Consider the following 23,915-nt stretch of genomic DNA (forward strand, 5'->3'; position numbering starts at 1 on the left):
TAGGCAGCAAGCTGCTGAAGAGTCCAAAGGCAAGAAAAATGGAACGCATAGGGTCTATTGGGAGGGTGGACTCCTGTACACTGAGGCCAGAGACCCCAAACCTGGTGCCACTAGGAGAGTGGTAGTGCCTCAGCTGTTAAGGAAGTTCATCCTAACATTGGCCCATGACATTCCCCTTGCTGGACATTTGGGACAAACCAAGACGTGGGAGAGGTTAGTCAACCACTTCTACTGGCCCAATATGTCCAACATGGTTAAGGAGTTGTGCCTCTCCTGCCCCACCTGTCAAGCCAGTGGTAAGACAGGTGGACATCCAAAGGCCCCCCTCATTCCACTTCCAGTGGTGGGGGTTCCCTTTGAAAGAGTGGGTGTGGACATAGTTGGTCCACTAGAACCTCCCACAGCCTCAGGAAATATGTATATCCTGGTAGTAGTGGATCATGCTACCAGGTACCCTGAAGCTATTCCCCTTAGGTCGACTACTGCCCCTGCAGTAGCCAAGGCCCTCATTGGTATCTTTACCAGAGTGGGTTTCCCTAAGGAGGTGGTGTCTGACAGAGGTACCAACTTAGCATACCTAAAGCACATGTGGAATGAGTGTGGAGTGACTTATAAATTCACTACACCATACCATCCACAAACTAATGGCTTGGTTGAGAGATTCAACAAGACATTAAAAGGCATGATCATGGGGCTCCCAGAAAAACTCACACGTTACATGTAAAATTTGAACCTGTGGTTCTTAAAATAAACTAAGAAAAGATATTTTTCTATACAAAAACCTATTGGCCTAGAATTGTCTCTGAGTGTGCGTTCCTCATTTATTGCCTGTGGGTGTACAACAAATGCTTAACACTACTCCTTTGATAAGCCTACTGCTCGACCACACTACCACAAAATAGAGCATTAGTATTATCTCTTTTTGCCACTATCTTACCTCTAAGGGGAACCCTTGGACTCTGTGCATACTATTCCTTACTTTGAAATAGTGCATACAGAGCCAACTTCCTACAACCGGGTCCCTCCATTGAAATCTTTTACAAACCTGACGCCCTATCTGTTCACTGTTTGCCCACTGCACCCTGCCGCCCCTGTGCCTCCGAGGGTGTGCCACAAATTTGATTTAATTTTTATCACAGAAACGTGGACAAATGCAGCCTTCACTCCTGACCTGACATTTGCTTTACCCCCGGGCTACTCAATATTTTGAAGCAATTTCCTTTACTTTATCGCTGTCTTGCACCTAGTCCTTTAACGGTCTGCTAGCTTACCGCCCTCCAGGTCCGAGGCAACCATTTATACAGGACATCAGCGGACTTCTAGAATCCCATCTGCTGGCTTCAAACTTCACCATGCTTGGTAATTTTAACTTTAATTTAGAGGATCCTCAGGATTCAGATTCTTCAGCTCTCTTCCAGACCCTAGAGGGATATGATGTTACTCAAAAGGTCATTACTGCCACACATCGGGCAGGTCAAACCCTCAATGGGATTTTTACCAGTAATAATTTTTTAGATACTGTTAAAGCTACCCCTCTGTCTTGGTCGGATCATAGTGCGATCTTTCTTTTTCAGCGTTTCTCTGAAATGAACTGGTCCAAACAGTAGGGACGCAGCCCCTTCCACTTCTCCCTGTACCTGGCATAACAGACTGTCCCTTTTGCCAGAGCTCTGAGTGACTCCATTCCCACACTCGCTCCTGATCCAGGTCAGGCAGTCGTTCAATATACCACTTGGTTTTCCATTGCAGTTGATCAAGTTGCACCAGCTAAAAAAACTAGTTTTATACACAACAGCAGATCAGCCCCCTGGTTTTCTACTGAGCTCAGAGTCCTCAAACATATAAGTTGTAGACAGGAGAGGCGCTGGAGGTTGGAGTATGATGCCGTGGAAAAATCCAAATCAAATCTTTGCCTAGCCAAGTACAAGGTGTGTAAAGGAAAAGGCCACCTACTTCTCTAGAAGAATTCTAGAGGCTAAAAATTCCTCTAGGGAACTCTTTTAGACGGTTACCACGCTCTCTAAGATCTCTCCTCCCACGGCCAGCACTATGACTCAGTCTTTCTGTAATTCCCTAGCTTTTTAAAAAAATGAAGTAGATGTATATAACTACTTTCCTTCCACCTCACCTTCTCATGAAACCAAGAGTCAGGTCTCTCCCTCTTCGACATCTAAAGGCTTTATTAAATTCACACAACCCTCTATGGAAGAGGTCTCTAGGCCTATCTGCTCGGCATCGTCTGGCTCCCCTTTCGATCACTGCTTGCCCAAAGTGGTCAAGCTGGTCCCCGAGATTGTGGCTGCTCCTATGGCCACCATTTTCGAGCAGATGTTCCAACTTGGGAGCTTTCCCTCAATATGGAAGAAAGCCTCAGCGCTTTCCCTCCTAAAAAGAGTTCCTTAGACCCTGCGGAACCAAAAAACTACCACCCGATCTCATGCTTACCACTGCCTGCCAAAATAGTGGAGAAAATCATGAACATACAACTCATGGAATTCGTACAAGACAATAACCTCTTAGATGCCACTCAGTTAGACTTCCATAGTGATCATAGCACGGAAACAGCCCTACCCAAAGCAACAGAGGAGCTGCAAATGCTTCTGGACCAAGGGAAGAACGTGGTGCTCTTGTTACTAGACCTCTTGGCGGCCTTTGACATGACATCACAATTTGCTCGATCGCATGGCCGAATTAGAATTGGAGGCTTGTCCTGGGATCTGTTAAGAGCAATTCTTTCAGGCGTGAACAAATTGTAAGAGTAGGCAAACTTGTTTCTCACTCTTATTCTTTCCCTTGTGGGGTCCCGCAGGGATTGTCTGAGCCCAGCTCTTTAACGTTTGCCACTTCGCTTGCCGAGTTGGTTCAGTCTTTCAGCTATCCCCTAACCTCTTCTGCAGATGACACTCAAATTGTGGTCTCCTTAGCAAACGATGACATCAGTTTAAGTGTTGGGCTCTGCAAATGCATACAGGCAGTTGGCAGATGGATAAGGCGGTAACTGTCTGAAACTAAACTCTGATAAGACTGAGGTCATCTTGTTTCGTTCCCAGCCCTCCCTCCAGTCTCCATCTTGCTGGCCGCATGACATGGGACCCTTACCCTCTCCCGTAAGGAAAGTACGTAATCTTGGCTTTCTTCTAGATGATAAATATAGCTATTGAGATCAAGTTAATGCAACAACATCTTCAGCCTTCTTTATGCTGAAATTGCTGAAAAAGATATTTCTGTATATTCCTATTCACCTGCAGAAGACTTTGGTCACTGCACTGGTATTGGCCAGATTTGGCTATTGTAGTAATCTTTATCTTGACACCCATCAATACATCCTTATCAGACTTCAAACACTTGAGGACACTGCTTCTAGGCTTCTTTTAAAGCTCCCTAAATATCACCTAGATTCAGTTAAAGTACTCCACTGACTGCCGATCCGATAAAGAGTTACATTCAAATTGCTCGGCATCACCTGTAAAGCCTTGCATGGCACTGGTCCGGAATTTCTACGAAACATGGTGTTCCCCAGGCCTAACACTATGGTCTACCAATGCCAAACTGGTTTCAGTGCACTACCTGGGGCCGCAGGAGCTTTGCTGTAGGTGCCGCTAGGGCCTAGATTGCTCTGCCACTCACCATCAAGAAAGCTCCCAATTTGTTACAGTTTTGCAAACAGTTAAAGACATGGCTCTTTAGATCTATCTAGGCTTCTGCTCTCTCTTCTTCTCATTTTTAGTTCCAAGACTCCTCAGAGTATTTGCTAACATAACATAACCTATTGGCTTTGCCAAAGATTGTTGTCATCTGTAGGAAGTTGGCTCTGTATGTGCTATTTCAAAGTAAGGAATAGCATGCACAGAGTCCAAGGGTTCCCCTTAGAGGTAGAATAGTGGTAAAAATAGATAATACTAATGCTCTATTTTGTGGTAGTGTGGTCGAGCAGTAGGCTTATCCAAGGAGTAGTGTTAAGCATTTGTTGCACATACACATAGACAATAAATGAGGTACACACACTCAGAGACAAATCCAGCCAATAGGTTTTGTTATAGAAAAATATCTTTTCTTAGTTTATTTTAAGAACCACAGGTTCAAATTTAACATGTAATATCTTGTTTGAAAGGTATTGCAGGTAAGTACATTAGGAACTTTGAATCATTTCAATTGCATGTATACTTTTCAAGTTATTCACAAATAGCTGTTTTAAAAGTGGACACTTAGTGCAATTTTCACAGTTCCTAGGGGAGGTAAGTATTTGTTAGGTTAACCAGGTAAGTAGGACACTTACAGGGCTTAGTTCTTGGTCCAAAGTAGCCCACCGTTGGGGGTTCAGAGCAACCCCAAAGTCACCACACCAGCAGCTCAGGGCCGGTCAGGAGCAGAGTTCAAAGTGGTGCCCAATACACATAGGCTTCAATGGAGAAGGGGGTGCCCCGGTTCCAGTCTGCCAGCAGGTAAGTACCCGCGTCTTCGGAGGGCAGGCCAGGGGGGTTTTGTAGGGCACCGGGGGGGACACAAGCCCACACAGGAATTTCACCCTCAGCAGCGCGGGGGCGGCCGGGTGCAGTGTAGAAACAAGCGTCGGGTTTGTAGTGTTAGTCTATGAGAGATCAACGGATCTCTTCAGCGCTGCAGGCAGGCAAAGGGGGGGGTTCCTCGGGGAAACCTCCACTTGGGCAAGGGAGAGGGACTCCTGGGGGTCACTTCTCCAGCGAAAGTCCGGTCCTTCAGGTCCTGGGGGCTGCGGGTGCAGGGTCTCTCCCAGGCGTCGGGACTTAGGATTCAAAGAGTCGCGGTCAGGGGAAGCCTCGGGATTCCCTCTGCAGGCGGCGCTGTGGGGGCTCAGGGGGGACAGGTTTTGGTACTCACAGTATCAGAGTAGTCCTGGGGTCCCTCCGGAGGTGTTGGATCTCCACCAGCCGAGTCGGGGTCGCCGGGTGCAGTGTTGCAAGTCTCACGCTACTTGCGGGGAGCTTGCAGGGTTCTTTCAAGGCTGCTGGAAACAAAGTTGCAGCCTTTCTTGGAGCAGGTCCGCTGTCCTCGGGAGTTTCTTGTCTTTTCGAAGCAGGGGCAGTCCTCAGAGGATGTCGAGGTCGCTGGTCCCTTTGGAAGGCGTCGCTGGAGCAGGATCTTTGGAAGGCAGGAGACAGGCCGGTGAGTTTCTGGAGCCAAGGCAGTTGTCGTCTTCTGGTCTTCCTCTGCAGGGGTTTTCAGCTAGGCAGTCCTTCTTCTTGTAGTTGCAGGAATCTAATTTTCTAGGGTTCAGGGTAGCCCTTAAATACTAAATTTAAGGGCGTGTTTAGGTCTGGGGGGTTAGTAGCCAATGGCTACTAGCCCTGAGGGTGGGTACACCCTCTTTGTGCCTCCTCCCAAGGGCAGGGGGTCACAATCCTAACCCTATTGGGAGAATCCTCCATCTGCAAGATGGAGGATTTCTAAAAGTTAGAGTCACCTCAGCTCAGGACACCTTAGGGGCTGTCCTGACTGGCCAGTGACTCCTCCTTGTTATTCTCATTATTTTCTCCGGCCTTGCCGCCAAAAGTGGGGGCCGGGCCGGAGGGGGCGGGCAACTCCACTAGCTGGAGTGTCCTGCGGTGCTGTGACAAAGGGGTGAGCCTTTGAGGCTCACCGCCAGGTGTTACAGCTCCTGCCTGGGGGAGGTGTTAGCATCTCCACCCAGTGCAGGCTTTGTTACTGGCCTCAGAGTGACAAAGGCACTCTCCCCATGGGGCCAGCAACATGTCTCTAGTGTGGCAGGCTGCTGGAACTAGTCAGCCTACACAGATAGTCGGTTAAGTTTCAGGGGGCACCTCTAAGGTGCCCTCTGGGGTGTATTTTGCAATAAAATGTACACTGGCATCAGTGTGCATTTATTGTGCTGAGAAGTTTGATACCAAACTTCCCAGTTTTCAGTGTAGCCATTATGGTGCTGTGGAGTTCGTGTTTGACAAACTCTCAGACCATATACTCTTATGGCTACCCTGCACTTACAATGTCTAAGGTTTTGTTTAGACACTGTAGGGGTACCATGCTCATGCACTGGTACCCTCACCTATGGTATAGTGCACCCTGCCTTAGGGCTGTAAGGCCTGCTAGAGGGGTGTCTTACCTATACTGCATAGGCAGTGAGAGGCTGGCATGGCACCCTGAGGGGAGTGCCATGTCGACTTACTCGTTTTGTCCTCACTAGCACACACAAGCTGGCAAGCAGTGTGTCTGTGCTGAGTGAGAGGTCTCCAGGGTGGCATAAGACATGCTGCAGCCCTTAGAGACCTTCCTTGGCACCAGGGCCCTTGGTACTAGAAGTACCAGTTACAAGGGACTTATCTGGATGCCAGGGTCTGCCAATTGTGGATACAAAAGTACAGGTTAGGGAAAGAACACTGGTGCTGGGGCCTGGTTAGCAGGCCTCAGCACACTTTCAATTGTAAACATAGCATCAGCAAAGGCAAAAAGTCAGGGGGCAACCATGCCAAGGAGGCATTTCCTTACATCATCTGACAGGGAGATCAAACTCTGGTTGAAATGCATTCTCCAGCTGCCAGGAAATGAAAACTGCTTTGGCATGTCACTGTTTGAAAACAGATGTAGGAGGACTCAATGCTCCCATCTTCTGACAGGGGAGTGTTTCAACTCAAGTTGAAACGCGTGGCAAAGCCTGAAAATGAAAATGGCTTCAATCTAAAATAAAGGATTCTGCAGCGACTATGGGAGCCGGACACAGCTTTAGCTCGTGGTCTGGTGTGGGGTGGAATGGAGGGGTGTTTTTAGTTGGCCGGCAGTGCCTTACGGCTTTTACTCTGGTTCAGGGCAGGGAACTGTATTCAGGCAAAATCGTGCCTGATGTGAGCTACCTTTTTTTAGCTTCACCTATACCATTAATAAAGCAAAACAACATGTAGATCTATGATGTGCCCTGGATGATTCCAAATTGTAATGGACAGGCCATTCAGTCAAAGGGGGCTTGACCAAACCAGCCAGTGCCAGAAGCAGGCTGACATATAGCTCCCATCTGTTATGTATAGGAGTGTTTTGTGGATCATGCATTGATGTCAATAGGTTTTCCCAGACAGCTACAGCTGTCTTTCGGTAGAGTTAAAGGAAAAAAAAAAAGGGGTAGCCACCTGAATGCTGCTTCTGTTCTCACACTTTACACATCTCAATGCATAGGTACTCTCAGTTTGTTTCACCATGTTTGGAGCACATCTCTGAACATCAAATGCTATATCCAAATTGCGACTCTTACCCTAATAAATATACATTCTGAAAATATATGAGGAAACCAATACAAATCAGAGCGCTTCACAAGTATGTCTGGGATATGAATTGCTGTGTAGAATCCATATTGTGGTATGATACATCCTCATGATGAGAAAAACAAACCAACCGATCATGTCTGCAGTGCATCTTTCAGGAAATAATACCTTACCACTCAAACTATTGTTCATTTGCCATTTTAGCTCAATGTCATTCCAGCTAATAAGTCATACAGTTCTACATTCGTACTTCATTTTTAACTTTCACTAAGGATTGCAAGGATGGAAGGGATGGTTTTATTTTAGCTATTGCATTTTCTCCTTTTTGAGGTTTGGTATTGGATACAGAATGAAAACCTACTGAACTTTAAGATCCTCTCAACTTTAATTTTTTCATCAAATTGCGCATGCCTATGAAACAATCTGGATAGGCTTCTACCTTCTTCTCCAAACTTTGTACCATTGCTTTTGTGAATAGTTTAATTTAATCGTCCAAAAGTACAATCTGTCAATAATTGCAAGCACTTAATCAGTTCCACTTTTTTATCAATAAGGCTCATGATAGAACCTCTCCAGCATTGTCAGACAAATGGAGATTATTTGACAGAGTTTAGCAAGATGGGCCCCAAATTAGGGTGAATTTTAAATATATTCTTTTAAGATACCTTTGGTGGGGTGGTTGGCGGGAGTGAATTGGGCAGGCAAGGGTGGATAGTGGCTGAATCCTTTCTTCAGCTCCCACCTAGAGCCACGAGGATGCAAAGTTGTCCATGACATCTCCAGCAATACTCAGTGGTGAGTCGGGGGCAATTTCCTTGCAGTGCGGGTCCTATCTGCTGATTGTAGCCTGAGTCTATTCTTCGGCCGGCAGCCCGATTCCAAGCCACGTTGGTATTTGCAGCTTCTTCTGGCATACAGTATTTAGTGCTCTTTGTGGTTATGTGGGCACTAGTTCTTCCAGCACAAGCGCTGCAGCCCAGGCAGCCACAAGTCCTGGCACTCCTGGAAGTGGTAACTTTACTGGTGGTCCGCTCTGGCATACGGGCCAGCACGGTTCTCAACACGTGGCTCAGTCTACAGCAACCCTTTCCTGGCATACAGAGGTCACCAAAAACAATCCTGTACACAGTTTACAGTCCAATTGGTGCATAGCCAAATCCTCAGATATTACACAGGGAGTCCTAATGTTGGGGCTGTCCAACAGACCTTGCTCCCTCGAGCACTCTTCTTTTCCTCACAGAGCTCAATGTTCTTGGCAAGCATGCAGGCGCCGGTGCTCCAGGCTAGGTGATATTGCTTCCTCTAGGTGATATCCCCTCACCCAGCAAGGAGACTAGCAGGCCTTGGCCCCCAGTCCTGGTGACAGGTGGAAGTCTTGCAGAGCTTCCCTTTCTCATACAGCCTGTCCGGCTGCTTGGCAGATGACAGATTTTTGGGAACTCAACCTCCACTTCTTTTAGTTCTTTTCCAGACATCAAATGTGATTTAGTTTCTGGGTCTTTAAAGTTTTATGTTGAGGTTCTAATTTTTTTTGTGAAGTGGGCTCTTTTAATTTTCTTCTTTCTTCCTGAAAGAGGTCTGTCGCAGTAGGCTTGAGTTGAAAGCTGATTGTCAACACAACCATTCATAGAAGTGATCAGAGTTTACACCTGGATGTCAGCCATAATAATATGTGCTTCAAAAGTTTAATCCCAGACCCCTAGCCTAATCTCCGATTCTCTTATCAGCTATTTCTCCCTCCATGAGATGTGTCCAGGCCCCTTCCTTTTGATCTATCACTGAATCAAAGAGAAATCTCTTGAAGTGTAAAGGGATTCCCTTCCTTTTCCCTCCAATGTGTCCACGCTGCTCACAGGAATGCAGCAACACACTGACCTGTCTGAGGGGATTGCTCTCCTCCCTATGCCTTTATCAGGCAGGCATGGGCTTCCCATAATGGAACGCCATGTAATATTCCATTGCAGGCACAATTACTCAGTGTACATCCACAACACACACTGTCCAGTACTGTTCCTCCATGCATTGTACCCTTACATGTACACACGAATTCAGCACACACCCTCAGTCTGCACGCACTGTTTAGCACAAACGTTTTTCTATATGTAACCAGGGTGTGTTTCTACAAGTGCACACACTTAAAGTGAGCACTGCACAACACTTCACCCTTCATGTATTGTACTTTATGCAAGCACACATACACCCAGCGCAAGCACTGCCCAGTTATATACATCTTTCGTGTAATGTATTCTTCTCAGGCATACATACACTAGGTACATCTGCCAACCACACATACACTGCACAGAACTGCTCCAACCTTGTACTGTACCCTTCCTGAGCACACATACCATCAGCACAGATCCACTACTCTTGTGCAGCACTCCACAACTACCTGATGTAGACAAAGAGTGAGTTAAGCACCCACACAGCAGCAGAACTACTAAAAAGGTGAGTGAGCCTGTAGGCCTCACTCCAGTGACACAGGGTAAAAACATTCTGTTCACCACTACTCTTCACTGCATGGTATTCTGCCACCACGGTGCTCATGCTGCTTAACTCCTGGTGAAGGCGGTAGTCGTCCACCACTATAAGAGTAGTGCTTTGGGCGCCCCTCCTGGTCCAGCAAGACCTCAGTTCATTAAACTGGCCTATGTCATGGCTCACACAGGTGATCCGTGTCTGACTATGACAAAAAACATTAGGGATCCAGGCAACTGTGCAGTGGGGAACTCCGAGCTGGAGTACTCATCCCTTTCCATGCAGAAGGCTTGTGTGTCCCAGCAGTAGCCCCCAGGTGGAGATGCATATCTGAAAGCCATCCTGTTATTTTCCAGACAAGTTAGCATTTAAATTGCTTGCACCTAATATTGAGAGATTGGGATAAGCATCTACTATGTCTGACAGTATGGAAATGAGTTCCTTAGCAAGGAATTCTTTAGAGGATTTAGTAGGTTGCAAATAAATGTTGCATGTTAAAGCACTAAAAGTACATTGACTTGATTCAGAGTTGTACAGATGCAGTGTCTATATATTATCACTATCTCTATTTGATGGTGTGTACAATGGGGAAACAGATTAACTGAGCATAGCCAGTACCCTCTTAGTCCTCTAAAGATGGTAATTTTGTTCATTCCCAAGTGGTGTGATTGCATAGTCTGTTTTCTCCACTGATCAAGTTGTCTTTATTCTTGTCTCCTGTAGGTGACAGAAGAGGAATACCTCATTCAAGAACTACGGAAAATAGAAAGTAGGAAGAAAGAGCGGGAGAAGAAAGCCCAGGACTTACAGAAACTCATCACAGCAGCCGACACCACCACTGAAATGAGGCGAGCCGAAAGAAAAGCCTCTAAAAAGAAGCTTCCACAGAAAAGGGAGTTGGAGAAGCCGGTAAAATTCATGTTCTTAAAGGATATATTTTTATTTATTTGGGTGTATTATTCTAGGCCAGTGCTCTGTTAAGGTAACTGGATGAAGCTGCCTTAAAGAGCTAGTATAATTACTCCAGTATTGGAACTTTCATAGATTCACATGCTTGAATCATTCCCCGTCGTCGAGATGGGAGTCCTGGTACAATTTTCACAAGTAATGTTAAAACATATTGAAGAGAAAAAGGCCCTAGGCCTCTTCAATTTCATAGTCTATCAGAGTCATTTTGTGAAAAGGACCAAACCTGATCCTCCACCAATCAGGCGACAGCACCCATCAGAACCTCCTGAGAGAAGCTCTAGCACCTCAGATTTTCTACCGCACGTCGTGCTAGGGAGTCTCCTCAGAGCTCTGCTCTGTCTTCACACCTTTATTCAGCTATTTTTCTCTCAGAGAAACTCATTTATTTGGATTTGTCAGCTATTTTACAACTGTCTGACAAGGAAAAGAAGAGTCTCTTCAGAGACTGCAAGACTTGTGGGAAGAAAAGACTTCATTCTGAAGACCCTCATCAAGACTGCATTTACTGCCTGTGCCCAGATCATTCAGCCAAGGACTGTAAGATTTGCCGTACTTTTTCTTCTAAGACCTTAAAAGATAGAGAAGGCAGATAATTAATATGGCTGCAGAAACTAAAACATAGGAGGGATCCAGTTTCTGGTTCTGAGAGTGAGGAATCATCAACATCTAAGAGATCAGCTAAAAGGGCAAGATCACGCTCTAGATCTCCCTCACAAATCTCAAGAAAAGCCCTCAAAAAGACTGCTTCAGGGTCTTATAAGGGTCGCAGCCCATCTTCTTCCCCAACTAAACTCTCAAAGAAAGAGGGGAAAAGACATTCTTCCAGTTCTGAGAGGCACAGGAAATCTTCATCTGTTCCACCATCTGTGCCTTTCAAAAAGCCATCCTCTGTGACTGGAAAAAAGGCCTCGTCGACGGGCGCATTGCTGACGACAACAGCTACTTCGGGATTTCCATCGTCAGCGGCTCCGTCGGCGACATCGTCGACGAGAACAAGTACTCCACCGTTGACGAGAACTGCAACGACGACATCAGCGTTGACGGCCGTCTACACCACGTTGTCGACGGTGCTGATATCGGTGTCAGCCCTACCGTCGTCGACTACTTCGTCGACGGTAGACTCGTCAGCGAAGCTTTCTGCTATTAAAATAACTGTGCGTCCAGCATCGACGGCACCGTCCATGACAAAGTCGATTTACACGTCGTCGACGACACCGTCGACGAGGGAAAAATATCAAAAAAGAGGAGAAAAGTTAACTCCAACCCACACATCACCTAGTAAGGTATCCTCCCTGGTGCCAGTACATCTTTTGGAGGGAGATGATTCAGATGAAGACGGGCCTTTTGGAACAGCCCACAGCCCTTCTGAATTGAATGTAAAATACCAGGAAGAGGAGGAATATGAGGAAGCTTATGATCCCCAGGCTTACTCTGAGCATCAGCAGTATCAGCAGGGAGCATATATTCCTTCCGACCTGCTTACTGGCCTTAGAGCGATGTTAGTGGATTACAACAGAAGGTTTCCTCTACAAGGAAAACAGCCTCCTCCATCGCCTATTTCTGGTGTTTCAACTCCACATCAAAGACCAACGTCTTTGCATCTCACAGATGTGGCCACTCCGGACATGACAATTCCAAAAAGACACTGACATCTCAGAAGGAGAGCTCATAGACACTCACTCAGATCGGGACGAGTACATTATTCCTGCTCCATCTTCTCCTTCTCATTCGAAGGTGGAATCCCCACCTGAAGACATTGGAGGTTTTCACAATCTCCTAGAGAGGGCAGCCAAGCGTTTTGCTTTACTGCTACCTACGAAGCAAACAGACTGTTTTCTATATGATTTTAAAGAGCCCTTTCAAAAGTCTGTGCGCTCTATCCCGATGGTGAACTACCTGTGGGAAGAGGGCCTTAAAGTCATGAATAATCCGGCAACAGTCACAGCAGTTTTGCCACGTCTGGATAAGAAATACAAAGCTCCTGATGAAGCACCAACATGCATGACAGGACATCCTCCTCCGGATTCAGTAGTAGCTCAGGCAGCTCAAAGAAGATCAAAAAATCCTTCTGCCCCGATTTCCGCACCCCCAGACAAGGAGGGTAGGCGGCTAGACAACATAGGGAAAAGATTTTCGTCTATGGCCAGCCTAGTGCTTAGAGCTACCAACTCCTTGGCTATTTTGTCTCGATACGACAGACAGCTTTGGGCGGATATTGCACCTTTTATTAATCAACTGCCAGAAGACGCAAAATCGGAGGCAAATAAGACTGTACAAGAAGGTCAACGCACGTCTGCAGAGCTTATAGACTGTGCAATGGATATAGCGACCACTGCTTTCAGACAGCTTGCCGGTGCTGCTGTATTAAGAAGACAGGGCTGGCTTAAAGCCACCTCATTTCGCCCAGAAGTCCAGAATAAAATCCTAGACTTACCCTTTGATGGCCAAGCACTATTTGGGAAACATGTGGATGAAGCCCTACAGTCAATCAAAACGGACACGGCAAGGTCATTAGGGACCCTGCAATATCGAAGATCATCCTTTCGTCCTAGAGGGCGTGGCCAACCCTCTTACAGAGGGGGGATATCAACAGAGATATTCTTCCTATCCATCATCTTCACAACAATATCGTCCATACTACCCCCAAAGGCAACTGACTCAACCAGCCTATAGTAGACCGGCAGGCTGTGGACGTTCAACCCGCCCGGCCAAAGATTCAGCTCGTAGAACCTGATGTTTTCGAGGCGTGGCTACGCTCAGTCCTCCTCCTGTCACCCTGGGCGGGAGAATTTCCTTATTCCTCAGTCAATGGCAAACCATTACGTCAGACAAGTGGGTCCTACAATTAGTGGAACGGGGCCATACTTTAGAATTTATCTAGATACCTCCCTCCAACCCTCCCCGCAGGACTCCTTCAAGATATCCTCAGCACCTCAAAGAAGAAGTCGACAAGCTGCTTCTCAAGGGAGCTATAGAGAAGGTGCCTCGGGCTCAACGAGGAACAGGATTTTATTCCAGGTTCTTCATCATTCGAAAAAAGTGGAAGGATTGGAGGCCGATCCTCGATTTAAGGCAACTAAATGTATACCTAAAAAAGCAATTGTTTCGAATGATCAGCCTGCAAGTCGTCCTTCTGCGTCTCAATCAAAGAGATTTTATGTCAGCACTAGACTGCAAAGACGCATACTTCCACATAGCCATCCACCCTGCCCACAGAAAGTATTTGAGATTCACCGTAGCCGGGAGCCATTATCAATATCTCGTCCTTCCCTTCGGACTCAAATCAGCCCCAAGAATATTTACCAAATGCCTAGCACCAGTCGCAGCCTTTCTCAGGAGAAGATAGCACCAGGTTTTTCCATACTTAGACGACTGGTTAATAAAGGCAAAGACTTACACAGGAGCACACAAGTCAACAAGAAAGTGCATTTCCTTACTGATCAATCTCGGATTCACAATCAACTGGGACAAGTCCAACCCTCTACCAGTACGCAGTATTACTTTTCTGGGAGCAAAACTGAACACGGAATCCGGCATGGCATGTCCCACGTTAGAGAGACAACAAAGATTATTAACCCTAGGGAGTTCCATACAGAGAAGACGAAAGGTTACCGTCCGTCTCTTCAAATCACTGTTGGGCATGTCTTCATGCATACCTCTGATCCCTCTGTGTCGGCTAAAGATGCGCCCCTTGCAGGAGCAGCTAAACCGTCAATGGCTCCAAGTATCAGGCACTTTCGAAGACCAGATACAAATAACTCCGATAATGATCAAAACTCTCAAATGGTGGTCTCAAAAGCATCATCTGTCAATCGGCCTCTCGTTTCTTCAGCAGCCAGCCCCGTGGACCATAACAACAGATGCCTCACTGGAAGGCTGGGGCGCAGTATTACAGGACCTGAAAATAAGTGGCAAATGGCCAATCCATCTGGCATCAACGCATATCAATTGGCTAGAACTCAGGGCAGTGCACCTCGCCTTACAAGCGTTTCTCCCAAGAATCTCAGGATCGCGAGTGGTGATAAGAACGGACAACACCACTATGATGCACTATCTCAACAAACAAGGAGGTACAAGATCTCTCACCCTCTCCAGGGAAGCCCAAGCGATCTGGAACTGGGCCTCGCAGCAAGGCATCACACTATCAGCGGTACACTTGCCGGGAATAAACAACAAGGCAGCAGATGCACTCAGCAGGCAGAAATCGGACTGCCACGAGTGGGAGCTAGACCAGACAGTACTGAACCAGATTTTTTCCCAGTGGGGAACACCAACAGTGGATCTGTTTGCGAAGAAGGACAACGCCAAATGCCAGTTCTTCGCAAGTTGGCATCACCAAAAGGGATCTTGGGGGAATGCGTTTTCGATAGTCTGGTCAGACATCTTTGCTTAAGGCTTTCCTCCCATTCCGTTGATCCCAAAGGTCCTCACGAAGATGAAAACAGAACCGTGCACTCTCATAGTGATAGCCCCGTACTGGCCGCGCCAACATTGGTTCACGGAGCTCCTCATTCTGTCAGTCAAACCTCCTATTCCACTGGAGCCGTTACCTCATTGTAAGGAAATGCCTCCTTGGCATGGTTACCCCCTGACTTTTTGCCTTTGCTGATGCTATGTTTTGAATTGAAAGTGTGCTGAGGCCTGCTAACCAGGCCCCAGCACCAGTGTTCTTTCCCTAACCTGTACTTTTGATTCCACAATTGGCACACCCTGGCATCCAGGTAAGTCCCTTGTAACTGGTACCCCTGGTACCAAGGGCCCTGATGCCAGGGAAGGTCTCTAAGGGCTGCAGCATATCTTATACCACCCTGGGGACCCCTCACTCAGCACAGACACACTGCTTGCCAGCTTGTGTGTGCTGGTGAGAACAAAACGAGTAAGTCGACATGGCACTCCCCTCAGGGTGCCATGCCAACCTCACACTGCCTATGCAGTATAGATGTCACCCCTCTAGTAATCCTTACAGCCCTACGGCAGGGTGCACTATACCATAGGTGAGGGCACCCGTGCATGAGCACTGTGCCCCTACAGTGTCTAAGCCAAACCTTAGACATTGTAAGTGCAGGGTAGCCATAAGAGTATATGGTCTGGCAGTCTGTCAAACACGGATTCCACAGCACCATAATGGCTACACTGAAAACTGGGAAGTTTGGTATCAAACTTCTCAGCACAATAAATGCACACTGATGCCAGTGTACATTGTATTGTAAAATACACCCCAGAGGGCACCTTAGAGGTGCCCCCTGAAACCTAATCCAACTACCTGTGTAGGCTGACTAGTTCTAGCAGCCTGCCACACTCGAGACATGTTGCTGGCCACATGGGGAGAGTGCCTTTGTCACTCTGTGGCCTGTAACAAAGCCTGCACTGGGTGGAGATGCTAACACCTCCCCCAGGCAGGAGCTGTAACACCTGGCGGTGAGCCTCAAAGGCTTACCCCCTTTGTTCCAGCACCACAGGGCACTCCAGCTAGTGGAGTTGCCCGCCCCCTCCGGTCACGGCCCCACTTTTGGCGGCAAGGCCGGAGGAGATAATGAGAAAAACAAGGAGGAGTCACTGGCCAGTCAGGACAGCCCCTAAGGTGTCCTGAGCTGAAGTGACTCTAACTTTTAGAAATCCTCCATCTTGCAGATGGAGGATTCCCCCAATAGGGATAGGAATGTGCCCCCCTCCCCTTGGGAGGAGGCACAAAGAGGGTGTACCCACCCTCAGGGCTAGTAGCCATTGGCTACTAACCCCCCAGACCTAAACACGCCCTTAAATTTAGTATTTAAGGGCTTCCCTGAACCTAAGAATTTAGATTCCTGCAACTTACCGAAGAAGAAGACTGCTGAGCTGAAAACCCCTGCAGAAGAAGAAAGAAGACACCAACTGCTTTGGCCCCAGTCCTACCGGCCTGTCTCCTGCCTTCTAAAGAAACCTGCTCCAGCGACGCTTTCTCCAGGACCAGCGACCTCTGAATCCTCAGAGGACTGCCCTGCTTCAAGAGGAACAAGAAACTCCCGAGGACAGCGGCCCTGTTCCAAAAAGACTGCAACTTTGTTACAGAGGAGCAGATTTAAAGACCCCTGCAATCCCCGCAAGAAGCGTGAGACTTGCAACACTGCACCCGGCGACCCCGACTCGACTGGTGGAGAAACAACGCTATAGGGAGGACCCCCAGGCGACTCCAAGACTGTGAGTAACCAAAGTTGTCCCCCCTGAGCCCCCAAAGCGACGCCTGCAGAGGGAATCCCGAGGCTCCCCCTGACCGCGACTGCCTGACTCTAAAATCCCGACGGCTCGAAAAGACCCTGCACCCGCAGCCCCCAGCACCTGAAGGATCGGAACTTCAGTGCAGGAGTGACCCCCAGGAGGCCCTCTCCCTTGCCCAGGTGGTGGCTACCCCGAGGAGCCCCCCCCTGCCTGCCTGCACCGCTGAAGAGACCCCTTGGTCTCCCATTGAATCCTATTGTGAACCCGACGCTTGTTTGCACACTGCACCCGGCCGCCCCCGCGCTGCTGAGGGTGTACTTTCTGTGTGGACTTGTGTCCCCCCCGGTGCCCTACAAAACCCCCCTGGTCTGCCCTCCGAAGACGCGGGTACTTACCTGCTGGCAGACTGGAACCGGGGCACCCCCTTCTCTCCATTGAAGCCTATGCGTTTTGGGCACCACTTTGAACTCTGCACCTGACCGGCCCTGAGCTGCTGGTGTGGTGACTTTGGGGTTGCTCTGAACCCCCAACGGTGGGCTACCTTGGACCCCAATTTGAACCCTGTAGGTGGTTTACTTACCTGCAAAAACTAACATTACTTTGCCTCCCCCAGGAACTGTGAAAATTGCACTGTGTCCACTTTTAAAACAGCTTATTGTGTTTTATGTAAAAGTATATATGCTACTGTGATTATTCAAAGTTCCTAAAGTACTTACCTGCAATACCTTTCAAATGAGATATTACATGTAGAATTTTGAACCTGTGGTTCTTAAAATAAACTAAGAAAATATATTTTTCTATAACAAAACCTATTGGCTGGATTTGTCTCCTGTGTGTGTTCCTCATTTATTGCCTGTGTGTATGTACAACAAATGCTTAACACTACTCCTTTGATAAGCCTACTGCTCGACCACACTACCACAAAATAGAGCATTAGTATTATCTCTTTTTGCCACTATCTTACCTCTAAGGGGAACCCTTGGACTCTGTGCATGCTATTCCTTACTTTGAAATAGCACATACAGAGCCAACTTCCTACACTCATTTACTAACAATGAACAATGGCCAAGTTCGGCACCCCGATCCGCAGTCAATGCGGTTATCAGCATGGCTCCTCACCACAGAGAGTTTGCGCATTTGAACATCCCGCAGGACTGCAGGGATATTTTGTCGAAGGCCAGAGCGGATAGCACTAACAAGACGTATCCGTGTAAATGGAAAATATTCTGTGCCTGGTGTCATCAGCGTCAAATCGACCCTCTACTCTCACCACCAGAAGAAATATTGCTGTATCTCTTACAGTTAGCTCAATCTGGCCTAGCACACTCGTCCATTAAAGTTCATGTAGCAGCTATAGCTGCATACAGATGTTCAGATGACACACCCTCGCTCTTCTCTTCTCGGCTGATTAAGAGATTTCTAAAGGGGCTTTTCAGGGTTTACCCTCCTTTCAGACCACCACCTTCTTCGTGGAATCTGAATATTGTTTTGGCACAACTGATGAAGCATCTATTTGAACCGATCCACCGTGCTTCCCTCAAATACTTGTTGTGGAAGGTTGCCTTATTGATAGCTCTTACATCAGCTAGGCGGGTCAGTGAGGTGCAAGCGCTGTCCATCCAATAGCCATTCCTACAACTTAAACACGATAAACTATTAATGCACACTAACCCGCATTTTATTCCAAAGGTTCCGTCAGACTTTCACATGAACGAACCTTTAGTCTTCAAGTCTTTTTCCCTCATCCATCTACTCCGGCGGAGAGGGCATTACACTCTTTAGACGTGAAAAGATGCGTTCAATTTTATTTGGACAGGACTAAATCTTTTCGGCGCTCTAATCAGCTATTTGTGGCGTACAGTGCTCCTAGGAAGGGGTGCCCGCTATCCAAGCAGAGTATTTCTAGATGGATCGCCTCTGCTATTCGCTTTTGCCATCAGGCAGCAGGCAAACCTTTGCAGTCATCTGTGCATGCTCACTCGACGAGAAAAGTCTCATCGTCAGCGGCACTGTTTGCCGGAGTGCCACTACAAGACATATGTAGGGCAGCAACATGGAAGAGCTGTCATACCTTCACTAAGCACTACTGCTTGGAGTCCCTCTCGCACGGAGAGGTAGCAGTGGGCCAGGCGGTTCTCAGGAATCTCTTCAGGTGAAGGTGAGCCATTTCTCCTACATCCCTCCATCCTAGAACAGGTATGCACATTGTTTACGTAAAAAAAAAACAGAAATGCATGTAAGGATAAGAGAACGCTATCATAATCACATAAGTAAGCGGGTTTTCAGACATTGATCTTGTTACAGTAGTGTCTTATGATAATTTCTATTACTGTTTTGTTCGAATTTCATCATGTATCTTCACAGGTATATCAGTATATATATTAGAGCTAAGTAGATAGATATATATATATATGTTCGATGGCATGTGTAGCTGTAGATAAACATGCTTTGCACAGCCCGCCATCTAGTGTTGGGCTTGGAGTGTTACAAGTTGTTTTTCTTCGAAGAAGTCTTTTCGAGTCACGAGATCGAGGGACTCCTCCCATTTCGGCTCCATTGCGCATGGGCGTCGACTCCATCTTAGATTGTTTTTTTTCCGCCATCGGGTTCGGACGTGTTCCTTTCCGCTCCGGGTTTCGGATTGGAAAGTTAGTTAGAATCTCGGAAAAATCGTCGGTATTGTTTGCGTTCGGTATCGGGTTAGTTACAACCGATCGACACCGACTTTTGAAGAGCTCCGGTGGCCCTTCAGGGTTTTTTCGATCCCCCGTCGGGGCCTGGTCGGCCCGGCCACGTGTCTCTTCAAGGCTGATGGAACGGACCCCATTCCGCTTCTGCCCAAAATGTCACAACAAGTATCCGTATACAGATCAGCATCTGGTCTGTAGCTTGTGTTTGTCTCCAGAGCACAGGGAAGATACTTGTGAAGCCTGTCGAGCGTTTCGGTCGAGGAAGACATTAAGAGACCGAAGAGCGAGAAGACTGCAGATGGCGTCGGCGCCAACAGGACAAGGGTGTTTCGAGGAGGAAGAAGAAACCTTCTCCATCCAGGAGTCGGACTCAGATGAGCTTGATCCCGAAGAAACTCAGAGAACCGTGAGTAAGACGTCGAAACATAAAACTCACGAGAAGACCACAAAAGCCCAGGGGACGCCACCGCCAACAGGCCATGGCTTAACCCGAAAAACTGGTGACCGTTCATCGGCACCGAAAAAGGGCACGCTTGTGTCGAAGTCATTCGACTCCGGTCGAGATACCGGCACACAGCAATCTCGGGCCCGAGACAGCGGGTCCAAGCAAGTTCGGCACTGAGACAGTGGCACCGAAATGGGTCGGCACCGAGACACCACGACGCCGAAAATAAAGGTTTTGTCGGAGCCCAAAAAGGCGACCGAAAAGGTTTCGATTCCGAAACATCCAGCCTCGGAACCGAAAACAGGTTCCTACACAGAGGAACAGGGGTTGTCCTCCCAAATGCAAGGACATAAGTTCGGACAAGAACTTGAATCAATGGAGCCAGACTACACTCAAAGGAGGCTCCACATTCAAAAGGACACAGGGAAGATAAGCACTCTTCCCCCAATTAAAATGAAAAGAAGACTTGCCTTTCAAGAAAAGGACAAGCCGCCACAGGCAAAGGTGGCAAGACAAACGACTCCGCCACCATCTCCACCACCATCAATGCACACATCACCGGTAGCCACTCCACCACTGATGCAATCCCCGACTCATACTGCAATGAGTCAAGATGATCCCGACGCATGGGACCTTTATGATGCACCGGTATCAACCAACAGCCCAGACTGTTACCCTGCGAGACCGTCGCCACCTGAAGACAGTACATCCTACACGCAGGTGGTCTCAAGGGCAGCTGCTTTTCATAACGTCACCTTGCATGCAGAACCGATTGAGGATGACTTTTTGTTTAATACACTATCCTCCACTCATAGCCAATACCAGAGCTTACCTATGCTTCCTGGAATGCTAAAACACTCCAAACAAGTATTTCAGGATCCTGTGAAAGGCAGGGCCATAACTCCAAGAGTGGAGAAAAAGTACAAGCCACCGCCAACAGACCCTGTTTATATTACGCAGCAATTAACACCAGACTCTGTGGTTGTTGGGGCAGCTCGCAAGAGAGCAAACTCTCACACCTCAGGAGACGCTCCACCTCCAGACAAGGAGAGTCGCAAATTCGACGCTGCGGGGAAACGGGTTGCAGCACAAGCAGCAAACCAATGGCGCATTGCCAACTCACAAGCACTTCTGGAAAGATACGTGTAAGGAAATGCCTCCTTGGCATGGTTGCCCCCTGACTTTTTTGCCTTTGCTGATGCTATGTTTACAATTGAAAGTGTGCTGAGGCCTGCTAACCAGGCCCCAGCACCAGTGTTCTTTCCCTAACCTGTACTTTTGTATCCACAATTGGCAGACCCTGGCATCCAGATAAGTCCCTTGTAACTGGTACTTCTAGTACCAAGGGCCCTGATGCCAAGGAAGGTCTCTAAGGGCTGCAGCATGTCTTATGCCACCCTGGAGACCTCTCACTCAGCACAGACACACTGCTTGCCAGCTTGTGTGTGCTAGTGAGGACAAAATGAGTAAGTCGACATGGCACTCCCCTCAGGGTGCCATGCCAGCCTCTCACTGCCTATGCAGTATAGGTAAGACACCCCTCTAGCAGGCCTTACAGCCCTAAGGCAGGGTGCACTATACCATAGGTGAGGGTACCAGTGCATGAGCATGGTACCCCTACAGTGTCTAAACAAAACCTTAGACATTGTAAGTGCAGGGTAGCCATAAGAGTATATGGTCTGGGAGTCTGTCAAACACGAACTCCACAGCACCATAATGGCTACACTGAAAACTGGGAAGTTTGGTATCAAACTTCTCAGCACAATAAATGCACACTGATGCCAGTGTACATTTTATTGTAAAATACACCACAGAGGGCACCTTAGAGGTGCCCCCTGAAACTTAACCGACTGTCTGTGTAGGCTGACTAGTTCCAGCAGCCTGCCACACCAGAGACATGTTGCTGGCCCCATGGGGAGAGTGCCTTTGTCACTCTGAGGCCAGTAACAAAGCCTGCACTGGGTGGAGATGCTAACACCTCCCCCAGGCAGGAGCTGTAACACCTGGCGGTGAGCCTCAAAGGCTCACCCCTTTGTCACAGCCCAGCAGGGCACTCCAGCTTAGTGGAGTTGCCCGCCCCCTCCGGCCACGGCCCCCACTTTTGGCGGCAAGGCTGGAGGGAACAAAGAAAGCAACAAGGAGGAGTCACTGGCCAGTCAGGACAGCCCCTAAGGTGTCCTGAGCTGAGGTGACTCTGACTTTTAGAAATCCTCCATCTTGCAGATGGAGGATTCCCCCAATAGGGTTAGGATTGTGACCCCCTCCCCTTGGGAGGAGGCACAAAGAGGGTGTACCCACCCTCAGGGCTAGTAGCCATTGGCTACTAACCCCCCAGACCTAAAACACGCCCTTAAATTTAGTATTTAAGGGCTACCCTGAACCCTAGAAAATTAGATTCCTGCAACTACAAGAAGAAGGACTGCCTAGCTGAAAACCCCTGCAGAGGAAGACCAGAAGACGACAACTGCCTTGGCTCCAGAAACTCACCGGCCTGTCTCCTGCCTTCCAAAGATCCTGCTCCAGCGACGCCTTCCAGAGGGACCAGCGACCTCGACATCCTCTGAGGACTGCCCCTGCTTCGAAAAGACAAGAAACTCCCGAGGACAGCGGACCTGCTCCAAGAAAGGCTGCAACTTTGTTTCCAGCAGCCTTGAAAGAACCCTGCAAGCTCCCCGCCAGAAGCGTGAGACTTGCAACACTGCACCCGGCGACCCCGACTCGGCTGGTGGAGATCCGACACCTCAGGAGGGACCCCAGGACTACTCTGATACTGTGAGTACCAAAACCTGTCCCCCCTGAGCCCCCACAGCGCCGCCTGCAGAGGGAATCCCGAGGCTTCCCCTGACCGCGACTCTTTGAATCCAAAGTCCCGACGCCTGGGAGAGACCCTGCACCCGCAGCCCCCAGGACCTGAAGGACCGGACTTTCACTGGAGAAGTGACCCCCAGGAGTCCCTCTCCCTTGCCCAAGTGGAGGTTTCCCCGAGGAACCCCCCCCTTGCCTGCCTGCAGCGCTGAAGAGATCCTGAGATCTCTCATAGACTAACATTGCGAACCCGACGCTTGTTTCTACACTGCACCCGGCCGCCCCCGCGCCGCTGAGGGTGAAATTTCTGTGTGGACTTGTGCCCCCCCCCGGTGCCCTACAAAATCCCCCTGGTCTGCCCTCCGAAGACGCGGGTACTTACCTGCAAGCAGACCGGAACCGGGGCACCCCCTTCTCTCCATTCTAGCCTATGTGTTTTGGGCACCACTTTGAACTCTACACCTGACCGGCCCTGAGCTGCTGGTGTGGTGACTTTGGGGTTGCTCTGAACCCCCAACGGTGGGCTACCTTGGACCAAGAACTAAGCCCTGTAAGTGTCTTACTTACCTGGTTAACCTAACAAATACTTACCTCCCCTAGGAACTGTGAAAATTGCACTAAGTGTCCACTTTTAAAACAGCTATTTGTGAATAACTTGAAAAGTATACATGCAATTTTGATGATTTGAAGTTCCTAAAGTACTTACCTGCAATACCTTTCGAATGAGATATTACATGTAGAATTTGAACCTGTGGTTCTTAAAATAAACTAAGAAAATATATTTTTCTATATAAAAACCTATTGGCTGGATTTGTCTCTGAGTGTGTGTACCTCATTTATTGTCTATGTGTATGTGCAACAAATGCTTAACACTACTCCTTGGATAAGCCTACTGCTCGACCACACTACCACAAAATAGAGCATTAGTATTATCTATTTTTACCACTATTTTACCTCTAAGGGGAACCCTTGGACTCTGTGCATGCTATTCCTTACTTTGAAATAGCACATACAGAGCCAACTTCCTACATTGGTGGATCAGCGGTGGGGTACAAGACTTTGCATTTGCTGGACTACTCAGCCAATACCTGA

The 23,915-nt window shown here is 48.1% G+C and overlaps 1 protein-coding gene across 2 annotated transcripts in view; it reads left to right on the forward strand.

Annotated features, from left to right (window-relative positions):
* DMAP1 (DNA methyltransferase 1 associated protein 1) overlaps positions 1-23,915 on the forward strand; it is a 462,196-nt gene that overhangs the window by 197,919 nt on the left and 240,362 nt on the right. For both annotated transcript variants that reach the window (XM_069232858.1, XM_069232859.1), the window contains exon 8: positions 10,443-10,628. In XM_069232858.1, coding sequence (XP_069088959.1) covers positions 10,443-10,628 — 186 coding nt within the window. The remainder of the gene's footprint in view (positions 1-10,442; positions 10,629-23,915) is intronic.

The sequence above is a fragment of the Pleurodeles waltl genome, chromosome 4_2, assembly GCF_031143425.1.
Source record: "Pleurodeles waltl isolate 20211129_DDA chromosome 4_2, aPleWal1.hap1.20221129, whole genome shotgun sequence".
Taxonomy (NCBI): Eukaryota; Metazoa; Chordata; class Amphibia; order Caudata; family Salamandridae; genus Pleurodeles; species Pleurodeles waltl.